This window comes from Callorhinus ursinus, unplaced genomic scaffold, assembly GCF_003265705.2.
Source record: "Callorhinus ursinus isolate GAN/ISIS: 27379988/994484 unplaced genomic scaffold, GSC_fseal_2.0 scaffold41, whole genome shotgun sequence".
NCBI lineage: Eukaryota > Metazoa > Chordata > Mammalia > Carnivora > Otariidae > Callorhinus > Callorhinus ursinus.
The window spans coordinates 7,622,083-7,640,759 of NW_027397103.1; the positions used below are offsets into that span (position 1 = coordinate 7,622,083).

General features: G+C 55.4%; 1 protein-coding gene across 2 annotated transcripts in view; it reads left to right on the forward strand.

Moving 5' to 3' along the window:
• The window catches only part of RBM19 (RNA binding motif protein 19), a 136,549-nt gene that overhangs the window by 69,318 nt on the left and 48,554 nt on the right, over positions 1–18,677 (forward strand). For both annotated transcript variants that reach the window (XM_025889717.2, XM_025889718.2), the window contains exon 22: positions 18,473–18,578. In XM_025889717.2, coding sequence (XP_025745502.1) covers positions 18,473–18,578 — 106 coding nt within the window. The remainder of the gene's footprint in view (positions 1–18,472; positions 18,579–18,677) is intronic.

Consider the following 18,677-nt stretch of genomic DNA (forward strand, 5'->3'; position numbering starts at 1 on the left):
TATTAGCGTTATCTCCAGCCACAATGGCCTCCCAGCCCGCTCAGCGCCTTTGACTTTGCTCTTCCCTGTGCTCGGAACCCTCTGTTCCAGATAAGCACACACCCTGCCCCTTCACAGTGGTCACGATCCACCCAGATGTCACCTCCCCCAAGATGCCTTCCTTGGCCACCCTACATAGGCTGCGAAAGTTGAATGGTAAAATTCTGCTGACCTGTTGTCAGACTGGGCTGTTTCCACGGGCCCCCCAGAAAAGTCCGGTCCTCATCCCCATTTTACAGATAGGGACATGGACTCAGCATCAACACATCACTTGCCCAAGGTCAGGCAGCTCCCAGATGGTCAAACAAACCCTTAGAAACGTTGGCCCTTTCATCCTAGAGTTTCCTTGGGCAAAACCAAGCAGGAAGCTTGGTAGCTTGGTTTTCCTTCTTTGGGCCCAAGGCCTTGTCCCTCTCTGTCTTGGGCTGGCTGTGTGGGCTGGTCGGTCACTCTAGCCTCTTAGCTTGCAATGTGCCATTGGAACTTCCTGCGGCAGAGCAGACGGACTGCGTGGGAGGAACTGTTTCTTCCCCAGTGTGCGATAAGCTCCTTTCTTCTTTTCTGTCACTTCTCCTGATGGCTGAGCTGGTTAATCTCAGCAGAGACCCTGACCCGCATCTGGCTCACCATCAAAGGGGGCTTCGTCTGCATTGGACAGTAACCCCTGGCCTGCTGTCCTGCCGGGACCAGCCTCCCGCAGCTTAGGCCCAGACTGTCCAGACCTGCAGTCTGCCACCACCTTGCCACTAGCACGGTCACTTTGGCAGCCACAGGCCCCTTCTTGAAAACTCTGGGGAAGAATGTTCTTAGGGAAGATGGCCTACCTTTTGCCTTTCCTGTTGCTCAAAAGTGTATGTTTCTGTCTGTCTCTCCTTTTACCTTTTTCAAAAAGATGTTTAGGCTCTCTGTTTCTTTCAAGGCATCGCAAGGACCTCACATTACCACCTGACTCCCTGTCCCGGGAGGAAGAGGGCAGTTTGGTATTGCCGCACAACCCCCCAGGGAGCATAGGCCCAGGGTCAGAGCTGAGTTGTGAACCCATGTCTCTGGAGTCTTTGTGGCGGCTCCAGAATCTCTCCAGTGTGGGAGCTGGGGCTTTCTGCGGGGACTGGCCCAGCCACACGTGCACAGTAGTGAAGCAGGTGCCTTTGCTTAGACTGTGGGTGGCGTGGGGACCGACGGAAGTCCTGGGAGTAAATTGTCCCCGAGCCCCCGTCCCCCCCCCCCCCCCGAGCCAGCCCTGGTCTTGCTGCAGTCCCCCCGGCCTTACAGCCGTCCCAGCGCCCGTGTCTCCCGCTGCCCCGAGCTGTCGTTTGAAACTCACCAGGCTCCAGTGCCTTCTCTCTTCCTTCTGGTGCCAAGCAGGTTTTGTCTGGCGACTCTTTTTAGCATGAACTTAGAGCTCCTTTAAAATAAAACATGCCCGTTCCTTACGTCTGAGGGAGAATGTTGCCAATACGCAGAATTAGGGTGAATCGGAATCTTTGCTGATTGTGGACCCCTTCCCGGAGCCCCCGTGGCCATGCCCAGGCCACTCAGGCTGGTTCACACATGGGTCAGTGACTTGCTTAACGTGGCAGAGCCCCAAGAGCCAGGTCTCTGCTGTCCCTAAAGGACTGGTTAAAACAGAGAGAACCATGCCCTGCTAGAGGCAGCTGTTAATCTGTCCACTCCAGAAGGAACGCGGTTTTCTGTCTTTTCACCTCGAGCAGGAGACCCCAGTACCCAGCCACCTCCTGTACCACTGCCATTCACTGTCTCATCCACGCAGCTTCTGCAGACAGGTCCGTGCCCTGCTGCCCTGAGGACAGAAGCCCCCAGGACTCTGCCCCACCAGCGGGGCCCCAGGCCGGGGTGGGGACTCAGGGGTGAAAGTTCCAGTCCGAGAGGGCCGGGCTTTGGCAGTCCTGGGTGCTGGTCAGGTGCCCAGTCAGCAACGTGCAGGTGGGCTCGCCCCCTGGGGGCGGAGGGTGTGTGCACACCTGTGCCTGCAGGCTTGGCTCCCCACCAGCGGGGAACTGGCTTTCTAAGGAGCTCCTCCCTGCCCCTGGGTATGTCAAGAGTCGGTGGCGCCAGGCAGTAACCAGTGGCTTGTAGGACGAAGGGTTCCCTCCAGTCTGGAAGCCACCTCCTCTCTGGGTCACAGGGCCAGGGCAGTGGCTCCATTTCTCCTCCACACCCTGTCCTGTTCCCAGCCCCCCCTCTTCATGCTGGGAGCCCCTGCAGGAGGGAGGAAGCCAGTCAGAGGCTTTGACGAGTGGTTGCTTTAAGGAAAGACACCCCGGGCTCTGGATATAAAAGGAACATAAGCAGCGGCCAGAGGAGGACACATCCCTACAGTTTTTCTAATGCGCTTGTTGGTTTCCCCTCCGAAGAAGGTAGATAGGTAAGGCATTCTCACCTGGCTCCTGGTAGAAAATGTTCTCCCTCTTCCATCTCTCCAACTAGGGGCCTTCTCTAGCTACGGGAACTTACTTAGATTGTTTTTTGGAGGTGGGGACATCAAGCCACACGCCACTGTCCTTCTTCCCTTCCCATGACAGGTCGTTAAATTATTCCAGGGGAGCCGGAGCTCTGAGGCTAAATTACTGCAACAGCCGTATCATGGCAACTGTACCTGTCTCCCGTTCTAGCACTTTCTTCCACAGCTGCAGCCGCCGAGAAACTTGGTCGAGAAAAGTCATTATCAGGCCCGGGCAGAGAATCCAAGACACTAAGTGTCCCGGAACCCACCTGTCTCTGCAGACCCACAGGGCAGCGCCCCCCCCCCCCGCCCCCCGTTGGGGCAAGCCTTGCACACGTAATGAAGCCGATTAGGGACATGGGGGCGCTTAGTATGTGACGTAGGAGCTTTTGTTGACAGGCAGAGAAGGCCCCTCTCTTTCTGTGGCCCTGATTTTTACCCTCAGCCCTGGCGGAGCCGATGTGCACATGGGGAGGTGGCCCGTGAACAGGTGACGTCAGAGAGTGATGCTCGCGGTGCCGACTTGTCATGGCGCGATGGGCTCTGCTGTACCTGGCCGTTTGGTGCAGGTGGTCAGAGAAGGCTTCCTGAAAGGGCCAACTCTGATCTGAGACTGAGCTGTTGAGCAGACCGTGGGGGGACTGAGGCAGGCGGAGCTCCCGGCGCCCCAGCTGCTCAGGCCCTGAGGCAGTGGCTCTCACCCCGAGTGTAACCGGGCATAGCAGCATCCTGCTCAAAGAATCTGAAGCCCCTTGAAAGAGGACCCTCGTCAGGATGAGGCTCACAGAATAAGAGCCTTCGTATCTGCCACGGTGCCAAATGGAAGCAGAATTCATGCCACTGCTTTAAATACTTGGGTGAATGGGTGCCTGATAGCTGTGGGCAGGGTTGTGGAGTCCACAGGGGACCGGTGGAGGATGGGAGAGGTGGCAGCCAGGACGCCCAGAGACCAACAGCAGAAATCTGTCACCACCAGAGCATCAGATGTAGCAAATAAAAATACGAAATGCCAGTTTAATATGAATTTCAGATTTTAAGAATGCTTTAACTACAGTGGGGTGAGGAGATTTGGTTTGGGTTTTGTTATTTTGTAGTGTAAGTATGTCACACGCAATATTTGGGACATAATTATCTGAAACAGTTACTTGTTCTTGGTCTGAAAATCTTATTTTAACTGAGTGTCCCGTGTTTCATCTGGCAGCCCCCAGCACTGGGGGCCAGAGTGACAAGATGGGGAGCCAGAGAGCAGTCGAGAATGGAGGAGGGGCTGCCTAGGGGAACTGGTGTCGCGGCGTGCAGAGCTGCTGTCAGAGAGGGGACCCCAAAGGAGGATGCTGGGAAGAAGTACCCCAAGCCCTCTCTGCTCACAGGGGAGTCAGGGTGATGCCTTGTGGGGTTTCTCCCCACAAGGGGAGCCTTGTTTCGAGTGAAATCATCCCCCAGAATCCCAGCATGCAAACCACACCCAAGGGGCACTCCCCTGTTTCCAGCTGGGGAGGGTGAAACAGAGCATCCCTGTGGCCACAGGGACAGCCCACTGGGGGAAAGGGGCATCGGTCTGTGGGCTTCTGGTCCCACCTGTGCCGCTTGGCTTTTTGGAGGTAGGCGGGGCGGGCACCTTCCCCTTTCCTCATCTGTAAGATGGGTTTCTGGTCTTGGCCCAGAAGCCCCCCCGCCACTGGCTGGGAGGGCAGGAGAAAACACAATTAGCCTTAACGTACCTCACGTGATTTCCCCCATTCATTCTGTCATTCACTCCTTCATTTGTTCGTTTTGCTTCTTAGTGAGTGCTCACTGGGGGCCCAGCTCCGCGTGAAATACCTCAGACATACTATCTCATTTAATCCTTACCACCACTCAGCAGAGCAGTTATCCCCATTTCATAGACAAGCAAGCTGAGGCAGAGAGTAGAGGAGCCAGCTTGACCTCCAGCCTGTGCTTCTCAGCCCTATACCCCATCTGTGCTTCCGGATTCCCAACATTTCCCAGCTTGAAGGGTGGGCCACTCCAACACGGGATGCAAACTCATCGTTGCTGTTGGGGGCACAGCTCCCTGCCAGGGGGTAGGAAACATCACATGTGATGCAGACAGAATTTCTGTTTTACTGGGGGCCTGAGTGCAACCAGAGAAACCGAGTCTGGTTTAAATTACCTCCTACTCTGCCCCATGAGAGCCGAAAACCTTTGATTGTTTTTCTCTGCCTACGCTTCCCCAGCCCAGCCCATGTGCACCCCAAGACCCAGGTCACTGCCTACCGGCTGCCTCAGAAAAAGCTGTGGCCACACTTCCTCATCGTCCAATGGACCGAGGGGGAGAGGCGAGGACGGGGAGGCACAGCCCAGATTCGCACAGATAGCCCCTCTCCTGAGCACTGCGAGGGAGCAGGGATAAAGCACGTGGGGGACTCTGTACGTCCAGAGACACGATAACTTACCTCTCCCTCATCGCAAACTTTGCAAATGATGCTCCTTAACTGGGTCCTGAGACTATCAGTGGTTGCTGCAGAGGGGGCCTCCTTCCCTCTGGCTGCTGGTGTTTCTCCTCTCCCTGCACGTGTGCCTACGGCTCTTTAGTCATCCCACACCCCAACTCCTGTCTGGCCCTAACAGGGTATTGTGTCAGGGGAGAGCCTCCCCACCCCACACATTCGGATGCTTCGCAGCACGACCCGAGTTCACACACGTGAACCTGCCCTCCAGAGCCCATGGCTCTGTCCCCGACTCCAGGCTGCGCATGGCCCCGGTTAGACCCCTGTGACTCTCAGCTTCTGGTGACCACCCGACTCCCAACCTCCCCTTCCCCTTCTGTGATTGAATGGACTTCTGCATTGGTTTGCTTGGCCTGAACAAATGGGCCCGCTCACAAATCCATTTCTTCCTCTCCCTGCATCTCAAAACTCGCCAGCCACCCTGAGCCTGGGGTGTTTTATTGTTGTTTTCTTTCACAGACTTTTAAAAATAATATTTGTCCCGGCCAGGGTGAGTGCCTCTCCTCCCCCTCCACGCTTGCAGGCTCAGGGGCATGAATCACTGTCCTTGCTCCCTGTCTCCTGCCGTGCCCCCGGGACGGCCTCCAGCACCTTCCATCGATTGGCCGGCGCTGTGGATTTGGCTCTCACGCCTTCTTGCAGAGCTGCCTTGCTGTAATCCCCTGTGGCTGTCGGCCTGGCTTTCTCGGAAGATCAGGTGCTGAGGTGACTCAGTTATCAGAGGTACACCCCAGGCGGAACCGCAGTGGACCAGAGAAGTGGTCACCTCCCAGCGTGGACTTGTCTAGCTGGGGCCTCCTGGGGAGACACGGTGACCACACTCTCTGCCTCTTCCCAGCTCAGGTGGATGCTTGGAACTGTCAGGGAGGTGGTAGAGGGCGTCCATAAAGGGTTATCTAATGTGCTGGGGGTCTGGAGTGTTCCTCCTAATGGCAGGTGTCAGAAGCCTCTAGAATGCCGAGCTCTTTAGAAGCTGCCCTCTGTATCTGTCATCATCTTTTCGGCCTCTTTTGTGCTTCCTCCATCATTTGCCTGACACGGCTTCCCAGTGGCTGGTGGGCTTCAGCTAGACCCAGAAGACTTAGCTCCAGGGCAGAAGTGGGCTACTCTGCCCAGAGGGGCAAAGTGTGGCAAAGCCGGAAGTCAGGGAGCTCCACAGACGAGGGCACCAGCTCTCAGACAGGTGTCCCCTCACTGTGTCACATGTGCCCTGGGAGCGCTGGCCCCTGAATGTAGAGCATCCAGCGTGGTGTCAGCATCAGCCAACACTGGTCCGCTCCCCACTCTCTGGATGTTGGGCCTGGCATCGAAGATCTGGGTGACCAGAAACAGAAAAGTGAGGAGTAGATGACCTTTACAGGTCTGTCCACTTGCTTCTCTGCTGAGCAGGTCTCTAGGCAGGGGGGCCGGACACTCACCGCCAGCAATGAGGGCTCCCCAGTAAATGCCTTTGACCATCAGTCCTCTCTGAAAATGATCACTCAGTGGAAGTCTTTCTAAAATACACAGTGCCTTTCCCTACCCAGACGCAGGACGCTGCGCCCAGCTGCCATGCAGGTGCCAATCAGAGCCATCCCGGCGTGTCTGCTGTTTGCTCCTGCAGCTGACATTCCCAGGCTGCTGTGTTGTGCCACTTAGTTTAAATACCATATTTTGGTTTTGGGGGGGCCTAAATCGGGGGTTGGCAAAATAAGGTTCAAGTGGTGCCAGCCCCCCCTTTTTTTTGTAAATAAAGTTTTATTGGCATACATCTGCATCCGTTCATTTACATATTGCCTGTGGCTGCTCTCACGCTAGAGTTGAGTCGTTGCAAAGCCAAAAATATTTGCTGTGTGACCCTGTGCAGAGAAAGTGTGCCCGCCCCTGGCCTGACCCATGGCTGTCAGTTATCACTTCTTGAGGCCTGTTAGGCACCTGCCACTATTAACCCCTTTGCCCTCCCCAGCTGCTCCGGGATGAGAAATTAGATAAACAAGTTTGTAAAGTAAAAGTAAATAGATTTCGGTGGGCAGGGGGCAGGGTCAAGGGCTTTCCTGTAAGTGACAGGCCGAAGCGTACGGTGTGGGTGTTGTGGAGTCATCGTCGGCTGGGGGGCTCTTACCTTCCTTCTGGGTTCTCTGGGTTCTAGATGAGCGAGAGCATCTCCTGTGCAGGCTGCAGGAGCTGCGTGGCATTGACAGCACGCAGCCTGCTTCACTCTGAGCCCCTGGCTCCCCGAGTCTCTGTCCTGGGCCCCTAAGTAGTGGCTTCGGCTCCCATCCCGTGCGTGCTCCCAAGAGGGAACTGAATGGTTTCACTGAACCCCTGCAGGGGCTCCTGCCACCGTCCCGCCCCTCTCTGGAGATGCTATCAGGACATCACGTAGGCGTGTGTGGATGTTGCTCCTCCAGTGGGGTCAGAAGAGATGCCCAGGGGCCATGAATGGGGCGTATGCGTTGGTGTACTCCAACAGCTGCAGCTGCTAGGTTGTCAGGCTTCAGTCTCCCCAGACACCTTCCTCTTGATGAGTAAGTAGAGGGGAGGTGTCGGTGACTAAGGGCTGCTGTTGGGCACTCTTGACGGGGGGACCGTCCCTGGCAGTTTTCTAACCCCCCAGTGACTATGTGTCCGACCTGCCAAGCTTGGCCGAAGTTCTCCGCTCATTTGTGGGGTCCTCTCTTCTCTTCCCTTCGTGTTCTTCTTCTTGTGCACCTGCCATGCACATTGCCCAGGTAGGAGCACCTAGAGCCTGCTCCTAGCTGGAGGGGCTAGAACAGTCCAAGATGCGTGTGGGGGTAAGCCGCCTCCAGGTTGATGGGAACCATCCAGACATAATGGGAATTCGGGATATGAGGCCGTCCTCCTTAAGGTTCTGAGCACTGCAGTAGATCCAAAAGAGATACAATTGCCAGGGCCCTTTCTGAGTGTGGTGGAGACGTGGCAGGAGCGGGGGTGGGCACCGAGTGCGGGCAGCAGGTGCTCCGAAGTTAAGTGGCCACCCTTAATTCAGCCTTCTCGGGAGGCCTGGCCATGACCTGGCAGCAGGCGGCATGAAGGGGTGTGGGCCAGTGGTAAGGGGAGCCCCCTGCTCAGCAACCCCCAGGCCCACCCTGACCCAGGGTGGTGCTTCCCGCCCTGTTTTGCACAGGAGGTTACCCCGGCTTCTCCTTGCCTCTCTCAGACCCCAGGGACAGACAAGTTTAATCCGGCGTCAGAGGCTTCTGAGTTTGGTGATGGCTCGGAACCCAGGGGTTCATCCCTCATTGGTCCTCGCCGGGGCAGCAGCAGATTTGAGCAGAGCGGAAGGTGTGGAGGGGTCCACGGGTTTCAACCCGGCAGGTGACTTCCCGAGGTTCTCCACCCACTTTGATATTTCCTGGGGTTACTGTGGAGATAGCAGACTTGGCAGAGGTGATAACAGTGAGCAAGAGACAAGGCAGATCCATTTTTTAACCAGATTTAAGCCAACAGGAAAGAGCCTGGGTTTTCTTTTTTTCCTTTTTAATTTTTTTTCCTTCCTCCTCACCAACACTTCCTGTACTGAGGAAAATGACACCAAAGGGTGTTAAATTGGTTCTGAATGTCCACCTCTGGCTGGCCACATTCTTTTAACGATTTCATTAGCCTGAATTATCCACTTTATTTTCTTGTAATGGGATTAGCTGTACTTGAGGCAGCTGAAGACCAGAGGGGGAGAAAGTGGGGGAGAGCGTCTGCTGTGGATTTCATTAACTCACCCTGGCAGAGGCGTGGAACTGACCAGAATGTGCACCCCAGGCCAAGGGTGGTGTCTTGATCTTCTCCTTCCGAAAGGAGGAAGGAACACAAGCTGTTCAAATGGGCTAGCTCAGCCCGAGGGAAAACAGGGGTGCCTGGGTCTGGCTGAAGGATGCCTCCCCGGGGACAGTTTCTTCCAATTATCTTATAAAACTGGTAGGTCATGTGGGTAAGATGGAGAACTGCTGCTTTTTTTCAGGGCACCAAGAGTCACAAGATCACATCTGGCTCTCTCAGTTTGTGGCTGAAAACCCCTGGGGTCCACCAGGAGGGGCCTGCCTGGCCCAGCCTTCTCCTCCGCTTCAACCTGAAACCCCCTAAGGGCTTGGGAAGCTGTCCCTTGCTTGGCACCAGCGCAGATCCTTTTAATGGTTGAGAGCGTCCTTGTCTAGAGCTTCCATTTCTTCATTCCAGCCATATGCCAGGAACCCTGAATCCAGCAGCCTTGTAGGGTGGGGTGATCATTTTTCAGGTGACAGAGCTGAGCCTCAGAAAGGTGACATCATGTGTAGAGCTGGGATCTGAACCCCTGTCTGACTCCACACTTCCATTCTTTCAGTGATGCTGGGACTTGGCCCCTCACGGTCAAAACTAGACCCCTGCGGCAGCTCCCCACTTCCAGAGCCCCTTGCGAGTTAGAGGCTTCACCTCACTGTGTGCGCTCCGGACTTCCATGATGACCACCTGCCTTTCCATCTCCCAAATTGTATTCTGCAACTGTGTCCTGAGAGATGCTAATAGGTTTTCTTGTTTGGGGGTAGGAGGGCTTCGGTGGCCAGATGAGTTTGAGAAATACCATGTCTTCTCTCTCACTCTTCCAGATCCACCTTCCATGCACCTAAGACCTTAAAAGCACTGACAAGGTGTGCAGCAGAGAAGCTTGCTGAACTCTGTTTAACCAGCTAGCTCTCAAATTTATTTAATTCCAGAAGCCTTCTTATACAAAAATACCTATTAACATCTTTCAGGACAAACTTGAAAACTACTGTTTTTAAAGGGTTACCTTTGACCTTAAAACTACTTTTATGACATCTTCTGCCTAAGGACTATACTCAGGTTCAGCAGACAATATCCAACCTTCAGTCACTTCTTGAATCCTTCAGCCGTGCACAGATGGACCCCTGCTAGTTAAGAGCACAGGCTTTACAATTTCCTTAGGCCTAGGGTTGAGTCCTGGCTCTACCATCTAATATAGCCTTGTGAGTTTTCCATTAAGTCCGTTAAGCAGCCTGAGCCTTAAAATAGGCCCATAACCCCTACCTCACAGGATTGCTGGGGATGGCATGAAGTTATACGTGGGATGTACTTATATACGATGCCCGGCCCATTGTGTGCCTTCAAAGGGTGTGACACTCCAAAACAGGCCTGTGACAGTCAGTTGGAGGAGCAGGAGAAAAACCTTAGAATTTATGTTTTAGCTTATCCTTTCGGATGGCCTAATTTTTAAATATTTTATGGTGTACGTATACAGTGAAACAGCAGTACATAAGCACGTTTACAAATTAAAAGCGTACGTATATTCAGGATGAATGCTCATAACTCTTTTACTGAGAATGTGCATCAAACCCAGGATTAAAAATATTGAAAACCACAGGCTTATCAGTCACTGAGAAAAAAGGCTGTGCCCTGTGGAGGGCAGAGCATGCCTGGCCCGCTGTTCTTTCCCAGCACAGAGCTCAATGTCTATACTCAGGACACATTCAGGAAGTAGTTGCCCAGTGAATGAAGGTCCTGTAGTATCTGAAGGACGAGGCACGTTTGGATTCCTTCCATGCCTCAAATCCAGGTCCAGGTCCTGGAGGATGATGAGCAGTGATTCCTTTGGTGGATGTGTAGCCATAAGCGGTCCACCCCTGGAGTAGATGCCATAGAGCAAAACGCATTGGCGAGACCCTCTGTGTCTCACGGAGCTTAGAATTCCAGAGAGGCCACATCGTGCGAACCCAGGCCAGCTGGGGGGCGCCGCTGGGCTGCAGGTGGCCAGGAGAGACCCAGTCCTGGCTAACAAGGAGGTGAGGAAATTTCATCACTTTGGAAGTAGGGCAGCCCTTCTGATCTCCTGGAACCAAACCAGAATGGGAACTCGGATGTGGAGGTGATGGACAGGCAGCCCACAGGCTGTGTCTGTTGTATTTGGCGACACAGTGTTCAGAATGTTTTGACTGTGTTACCAATATTTGGAAATCGCATTTCTCAAAAGCATCTGGAGTGCAGGACGGTTTAGAAGAAAGAGAAGATCTGCCAGTCCGGGGCCCGGGTGTCCCACTGGCCATCCAGAATGGGGCTGAGTGGTCCATGCCCCCTTCTGGTGGAGCCGGGGCCCTGAGCCTAGAGCAGGTTCCCACTCCTCTCGCGTGTTCCCGCATGTGCATGTGAGCACATGCTCTCCCCCAACAGTCCTGCCTGGAAACGACTCTGCCAGGGTCACCCAGCTGGCGAGGGCAGAGTCAGGCCGGAAGATCCCATCCCTTGGGGCCATGTGCCCTCCTTGCGGAAGCCTCTGGAAAAAGAGTGTAGGCCCCCTCTGGAATGTGGGCCCCGACTCTGATTCAGAGATACCATTTAACTGCTCGTCCCCAGGAGTCCTCATCTAGAAAACGAGAGGGTCACGCTTGCCTGGAAAGGACCCCATGAAAGGCTATTGAGAAAAGCTAAATGCTGTCCTCTGCTCTTCCTTTCTCACTGTCTTGGAAGCCAGGCGATTTTTCAGCCTCCAAGAGGCCAAAGTGAAAGGGAGGACTGCTCTGATGGAGACAAGGTAACCTTTCTACATCCGGCTCTCACAGCGATGAGTGGTGCGTAATTGGAAAAGTTCGCTCTAAAAGCCGCCCTTTAAAAAGAGAGCGAGAGAGAACAAAAGAAGTCGCATGCCCAAATTGGTCTCGGTTAAATGTCTCCGAGAGCCAGTGCCCGAATAGGCTCCAGTCCGCGGTCTGCACACGCTCCCTCTAGGGGAGCGCACACTGGCTGTGGCAGGCCAACCACGGCCAGGCCCCCCGCCCGTGTCCGCACCTTGGCCGAGGCTGTCTGGAGGGAACCGTGTCTGCTCTTACCCCGCGAGGCTCGTTTGCGAACTTCATTGTCTGGATCCTAGACCCCCTGGTAAATCCTGGGCCCCATGTTTGCTTGCTGCAGCGTATGCCCTGCAGTCGAAGGGATGGATGTGGGTGCCTCGGAGCTAACAGCTTCCCTGGGGGCCACACACTCCCGTAATCACCTGTGGTACATGAAGGCGCATCCTCAGGACCGAAGAACCGGGTGTTCTGCCCCCCCCAAACGTGACTTTGTGGCCCCAGGAGCATATGGGTGGTCAGGATAGGGACCTGGCACTCCGGCAGGACCCTGAAGGTCGAACGTATGACTGAATTGAGAGTACGTGCTGGGCACAGGCCTGGACTCCTCGGACGCAACAGGGGCTAAGGACCAGGCCATTGTGGAGTGTTCGTTCTGTTTCTCGAACAGGGAAGGGAGAGACAAGTAAACAAGCCATTTCCGACAGTGCTCAGATGTGACAGAGTGGCTGGTGGGGTAGGGAACCACATTAAATACAATGGCCTCTTTGGAAAGGTGGCGTCTGAGCTGAGAGCAAATGACAGGAAGGAGTTGATTGTGGGCACATCTAGGTAAGGAGGAGAGGTCCAGGTCATGAGAAGAGTAGGGTCAAAGGTCCTGAGGCAGGCATAAGTTTGGGGTTTTCGGGAGCAGGAGGAAAGCCAGTGTTGTTGGATTAGCCTCCTTCTCCCTGTGTGAGGTTGAAGGGTTGGACAAGGCTGCCTTGATCGAAGGCTTTGGTTTGGACGCATTGCAGAAGTGGGATGTTGGGGTGTTGGGGCCTGCGCCCAGGCCTCTCTGTACTGCAGAAATCACCTATCATAGACGGGGGATGGATTTGTCTCGTCGGCCTGTCTCTCTCTCCTTGCCTCAGTTGGGGCCCTTCTCCACATGGGGACTGTTAGGGAGGCCTCAAGACGGGACACCAGGCCAAGCAGCTGCCCACCTGCCACGTTCATTCCCCAGTGGGAATGACTGGTGAGCCCGTGAGTTCATGGGCGGACCCTTCTTTAGGACGGTGGGCACAGAGGGGAGAGATCAGGAGCCCTGAGCTGTGGCTCCCAATCGGCTGAGTTAAGAGGTTTGATTGTAGAGTCCTCTTGTGTCTGCAGGGCAGAGGGGGCCCCCCTGCCTGCCCGCCAGGCGTGTCCCCATCTGACCCACTGTTGCCTCCCTCCCAGCACCTAGGACACAGGGAACCTTGGGCTGGTTGTTGCTGAGCAAGACAGGGCTTGTAAATGCTGAGTGATCAGAGGCACAAGGGGACGAGCTGCCCACTTGGAGCCCCGCTCAGCTCGTTGCCACCTGTGGGACCTTGGACAGGACACCCCACTCCCATGGTACATAAGAACTTGCTGAGTGACCTTGGAGAAATCACATGACTTCCCTGAGACTCATTCTCTGCACTGACAAAATGGGAATGGCAGTGCCTAGCTCCTAAGACTGTTGTGAGATCATGTACAGCAGATGCTCCACATGCTGGGGGGCCCAAGCCTGGAAGTCCCAGGGGGACGGACGGATATGCTATCTGTGTCGGAAAATTGGTGCTGGTGGTGGGGGTGTATTTGAAAAGCTTTTTTTTGCCAAGAGATTTAGCTCTTTCTTCTTACCTCCAGAAGGAAAAGAAGCCTGGGGTTTATTCTTATCCCAGACCACCCCTTCATCTTGTTGAGACCACACTGTTGTCTGACTCTGGGTCCCTTGGGGGACAACTGAGATTCCCCCCCCCCCCAGCAGTGCATTGAGCGCAGGTGGAAGAGAAGGCGTGCCAACAGACTTCCCCACGTGACTCGGCACTTCTGCTACGCTGCTGGCTCCTCCAGCAAACCCAAATAGGAGAGTGATAAGGACTTACGTCCTGGGAGCAGAGGGGCCGAGGCTCTTCAAGGTGTGCCTGACCCCTACTTGGTGTCAGCGTACAGGTCCGAGGGGCAGGCCAGCCTCCCAGTCAGCTCATTAAGCCCCAGAAGCCAGGCATCAGAGCAGATGCACAACGGTCGAGTTCTGCATCTCTGGAGGGCCCTCTGTGCCTCGCCCTCACTTCTCTCCTTTCTCCTGATCCCATCGCTTCAAACAAGGAGCGGAGAGAGGGGAGGATTCATCCCTTTTCAGGAGCAGAGCCCAAACCCCAGCAGCTGCCAGCCAGGGCTGGAGTCCAGTTGGGGGGTGCGCAGCGTGTGCAGAGGGAGGAGATCGGTGGACGGACGGACAGACACACACACACACACACACACACACACACACACACACACACTGTGTCTGCGTTCAGGTCTGGGGGGTGTGCAGCGTGTGCAGAGGGAGGAGATCGGTGGATGGACGGACACACACACACACACACACACACACACAGTGTCTGCGTTCAGGTCTGGGGGGTGTGCAGCGTGTGCGGAGGGAGGAGATCGGTGGACAGACGGACACACACACACTGTGTCTGCGTTCAGGTCTGGGGGGTGTGCAGCGTGTGCGGAGGGAGGAGATCGGTGGACACACACACACACACACACACACTGTGTCTGCGTTCAGGCCTGTGTGCAGACATGATTTGCATGCCCAGACCTGGTTGAGGGCTGGGCATAATTGGCTCGCCTTGCTCAACACCTCACACCCCCCCCACCTCTCCCTCCCCTCTCTTCCTCCCACCCCTACACACCTCGGAAGGAATTAGAAACGTGACAACAAACTCCAGGTGTGGAAAAGCCACCGGTCTGCCGGCAGTCACGTGCTCTGGGTGCGGCCGAGGGGGTGGGGCTGCGGCATGGGGCAGTAATTGGTGAACCCAAGGTGAATGAAGTAATTGGAAAAGTGAGGTGTGAGTTTGTTATGAAGTGTGAGCGTGGTGGGGGAGGGAAAGAGGGCCATGTTTAAAAGCCCGGTATGTCCTCTTTATTCACAGCTTCTGATACAGTAATTGCTATTTTGTGGTTTCTATTATCTACACAGTGGGGAGCACACGCAGCTCCTTCCCCGAGCGGCAGGGTCTGGGCTGGGGGGGGGAGCTCCTGGGTGCCCCGCGATTTCCCTCCCTCTCTGGTCCCTGGTGGCCCTGCCAGGCCTCCCCCAGAGACAAGGGTACATGCAGAACTTCCTTCAAAAGCCACTCTTAAAAATGGCGCCGTGGACCTTCCTGTCCGATAAGAACCTTAATAATGGCTGGTATTTATCGCTTATCTCTAAGGAGCTAAAGGTACTTCATCGATTCCCCCCCCAACCTTTTCTTTTTTTCTTTTTAATTCTCTTTCGATATCACTCCAAGATCATTAGTACCAGCCTTATATTATCCCGCACAGTTACATAAGCAGCCGGGGCCGGCCGCCTTCCCAGCATTGTTCTTGGGCCGGAGAACTGGCAGCCGGGAGAAAGCGCGTCCCGGGGGACGTGGCTGGGTCCCCTGGCCACTCTGGCCTCCGGTTTTCTCACCTGGGAGAATAGAGGCAGTCACCCTACTGTCCCCACAGTTGTTATACCTGGAAACGGTGTATTTAAAAAAGGCTTAGCACCTCACAGGCACCCGGTCATTGGTGGCTGGGGTCATGGCAGCAATCATGGTGTCTTGAAGCCTCGCCCGTTCATCTCAGGGCTTCCTAGACATCGGAAAGTTCCTTCTCAGATCTAACCCTAATCTTGCAGCTGCTCCTTAAGTCCAGCTCTCTCTTGTGCTGTTCTCAGAAGAAAGGGGGAGACATGCTCATCAGGACCGTTTCCCTGGTCCCCTTGAAGAATAACAGGATTTCTGAAGCCACTAGAGTCTTTGGACCCAGTATTCTGTGCCTTATAGATGGGGGCTGCGACCTCCCTAAGGCCCCCCAGCTGCCTGGGACAGGAGCCCCTGATCTGTGCACGCGTTCCCTCGTGGGTCCAGGACACCCCTCTGCTATGGCCCCCCTACCAAGCTCGGAGATGCCACTTCTCCGGGCCACATCAGCACACCACCTTCAGCCTCTCCTCATCAGCTTTTTTCTCCACCTTTTAATTATTTTCCTTGCCTTTCTCCGGACCCTTAGCTGCTTGCCATGCATAGGGCATCTGCAGCTTGCAGTGCGCTGCAGAGGGAAGAATTAACCTCAGCCATTTCTCTCCCCCTCCCTCTCTCATGCACACACATAGGCTAACTCCCCAGAAATTAGACAAGGCAATGAAGAAATCTGGGCAGAGGCCAGTGGGACCATCAAGGGATAGGATCGGAATCTGTGCGGGCAGAGGCAGGTGGTTTACACATGGTGGGAGCGGAGGGAACTGGGACTGTCGCCCTCTCTTGCCCTGGGGTCTTGGGTAAGTCACTGGATCCCTCGGAGTCCAAGCAGGCCATTCCCAGTCGCCCCACACTGGCTTCACGCCCGATGGGGCCCTGCCTCCGAAAGAGAACCCCAGTCCCGAAAGTGGCCAGTCCCCATGTGGGTAATTGAAGGATCAATGAAACATTACTGTGGAAAGAGAGCTCCCGCTTACCATCAGACCCACCCAGACTCACATCTGGAACCGCTGCCTCCCTGAGCTCAGTCTGCCCATCCGTGACATGGGGATGGCAAGACTACTAACGAACATTTGTGCTGTTGGTACATGCCCCATGGCCTGTGTCGCGTCCTACTCAACACAGCCCTCTGGGCGTTAGTGGTAAGGTACCAGTGGTCACTACCGTGTACTGGTTTGTTCCAAAATGCCACCAGACGTCCCTTCTGGGCCAGGCACTGGGCTCCTTGCTGCAGATACCCTGATGAGCAAGATAGATGTGGTTTCTGCTGTTGCAGAGCTGAGCTCCAGCCTCAGGGGAAGGCAGAGAGCGCCCAGGTGTCTACATCACGGTGCCCTGGTTGAGAAGCACGGTGAGCCCTGACAGCTGGGGGGGCGGGGGGCCGTTCAGCCCAGCCCTGGGGGGATGAGCAAAGGCTGCTTGGAGTTGAAGCAGTGGTGAAGCCAAGGCCTGCAAGAGCCTGGAGCCTGGGGCAGGGTTGTCCGCACCCTTGTCCGTACCGCACCCAGCTGGCCTGGGTACGTGGAGGTGCATCTCTTACTAGTCTGAGTCTGACCACTGTCGCGCTTGGGTCCTCATGGCCATCAGATGCACCATCCCTGCGGTCCCTACATTTGTCTGAAGAACTTGGAGCCAAAGGACCGTTTATCTGAATGAGCCTACGAGAAAACTCATCTGGCCACTGCCCTCCCTGGCCGAGGCTCTGGGGCTCCCACGCAGGAAGAGAGGCAGTGCCTGTCATGGGATGCTTTGGCCTTTAGGTGGCAGAATAAAGCAGGGTTTGCAGGCCCCACTCCTCAGGCCCTCCCACCTCACCTTCTTGCTTGTCCCCACCTGCCCAGCCTCTGGGCCCCAACCACACCCCCTCGAGCCCCCTCCGGTTGAGCTAGAGCCTCAGCCAGGCCTGGAAGACTGACAGGGCTCCGAGGCCTACCCCCTCCAGCCCCTCCCCTCCCCGGGAGGCTGGCCTTGTCGCCAGCCTTGGGGGGGAGCTGCTGGGGGAGCTCGGAGGAGACGTGCAGATTCATTTTGAGGATTCATAATGCCGCATTTACACACCATCCTGCCTTCAGAAATTGGGCTGGCAGATGCCTGGTCATGCTGGCAGGGCTGCGGGTTAACGCCTCGGATTTAGCTTATATCATTTCACGAGAGCTTATGGCCTTTACTGTGTTTTTACCCAATCGGTCTTTGGCCCTGAAGCATCCTAGGCCATTGAGTGTATGTGCCGTGTGCCTAGCCACCCACAAGTGTGTGTAGATTTTCAAATAAAATAACACCTCTTCAGATGCCGTACACGTTAAATATTTATCAGTGGCAATTTGTGCATATATATTTGATAAATGGCCATCGGGATAGGGTTGGGGTGGGGGAATGAGACAGGAGAGCCAGAGAGGCCTGATCCTTTTGTCTGGGAATTTCTCGAACATTTATCTGGGAGGAGAGGGTTGGGGGAGGGCAAGGGATGGTCCAAGCTGTGTTTACCTGTTTGATCCCTGTCAGGGGGAGCCAAGCCATTTTCTTCTCCAAAGCTTTGCCTGACTTGGGCTTAGCAGATATCAAAACTAAAGCCCGGAGGTAGGGGACGTGGGGCTTAGAAGGGAGTAGCTGTGTGTCATTCCAGCACTGAGCACTGAAGAAACATCCCGGGGCCCGGGCCCGGGGCCGGGGGCAGAGGCTCATCCTGCTCGCTCCACGCAGGCTTGCTGTGTGCTCAGCTCAGCCGTGCAGGCAGATTCAGGTCAGGAGACCCTGCTGACTCCGAGTCCGGATCCCTGGCCTGAGCACACAAGCAGCCCTGTGCCCTGGCCACGCGTGTGCAGGGCTGCGTGCCCCCTGCCAGACAGCCCCACAGGCAAGGGGAGGCTGAGTGTGCCAGCCTGTCAGAGAGGAACCAAAAATTCTCCATCAGCATCTCCAACCCCGGTCATCGCTCCCCACCCACCGTGATGGCCAGGATCTGAAAGGAGAGAAGGCCAGTCATGCCCCGGAGCATGTGATAGCCAGTGGGAAGGCAACACTGTTGTATGTGTGTGTGTGTGTGTGTACACACACACGTGCCTCCACACATGCCCCGCAAGTACTTCTCTTTTCTAACCAGAAAGGATTCATGTGTGAGAGTTGGTCCTGCCCTCCCACACACGTACGCCAGCCCCCTTGCAGGCCTCTATTCTTAAACTGCTGTGTTTTGCCTTTTGTTTGTAGCACCTTCGGGGAGCTGAAGACCGTCCGCTTGCCGAAGAAGATGACCGGAACAGGCACACACAGAGGGTTCGGCTTCGTGGACTTCCTCACGAAGCAGGACGCGAAGGTAAGACCGAGCCCTCCCCGGCCTACCCTGTCTGTCCTCTGGGCCCTTAGTAGGAGAAGCAGCTAAACCTCTTAACGGATGAGGGCGTGTCGCTGCCCC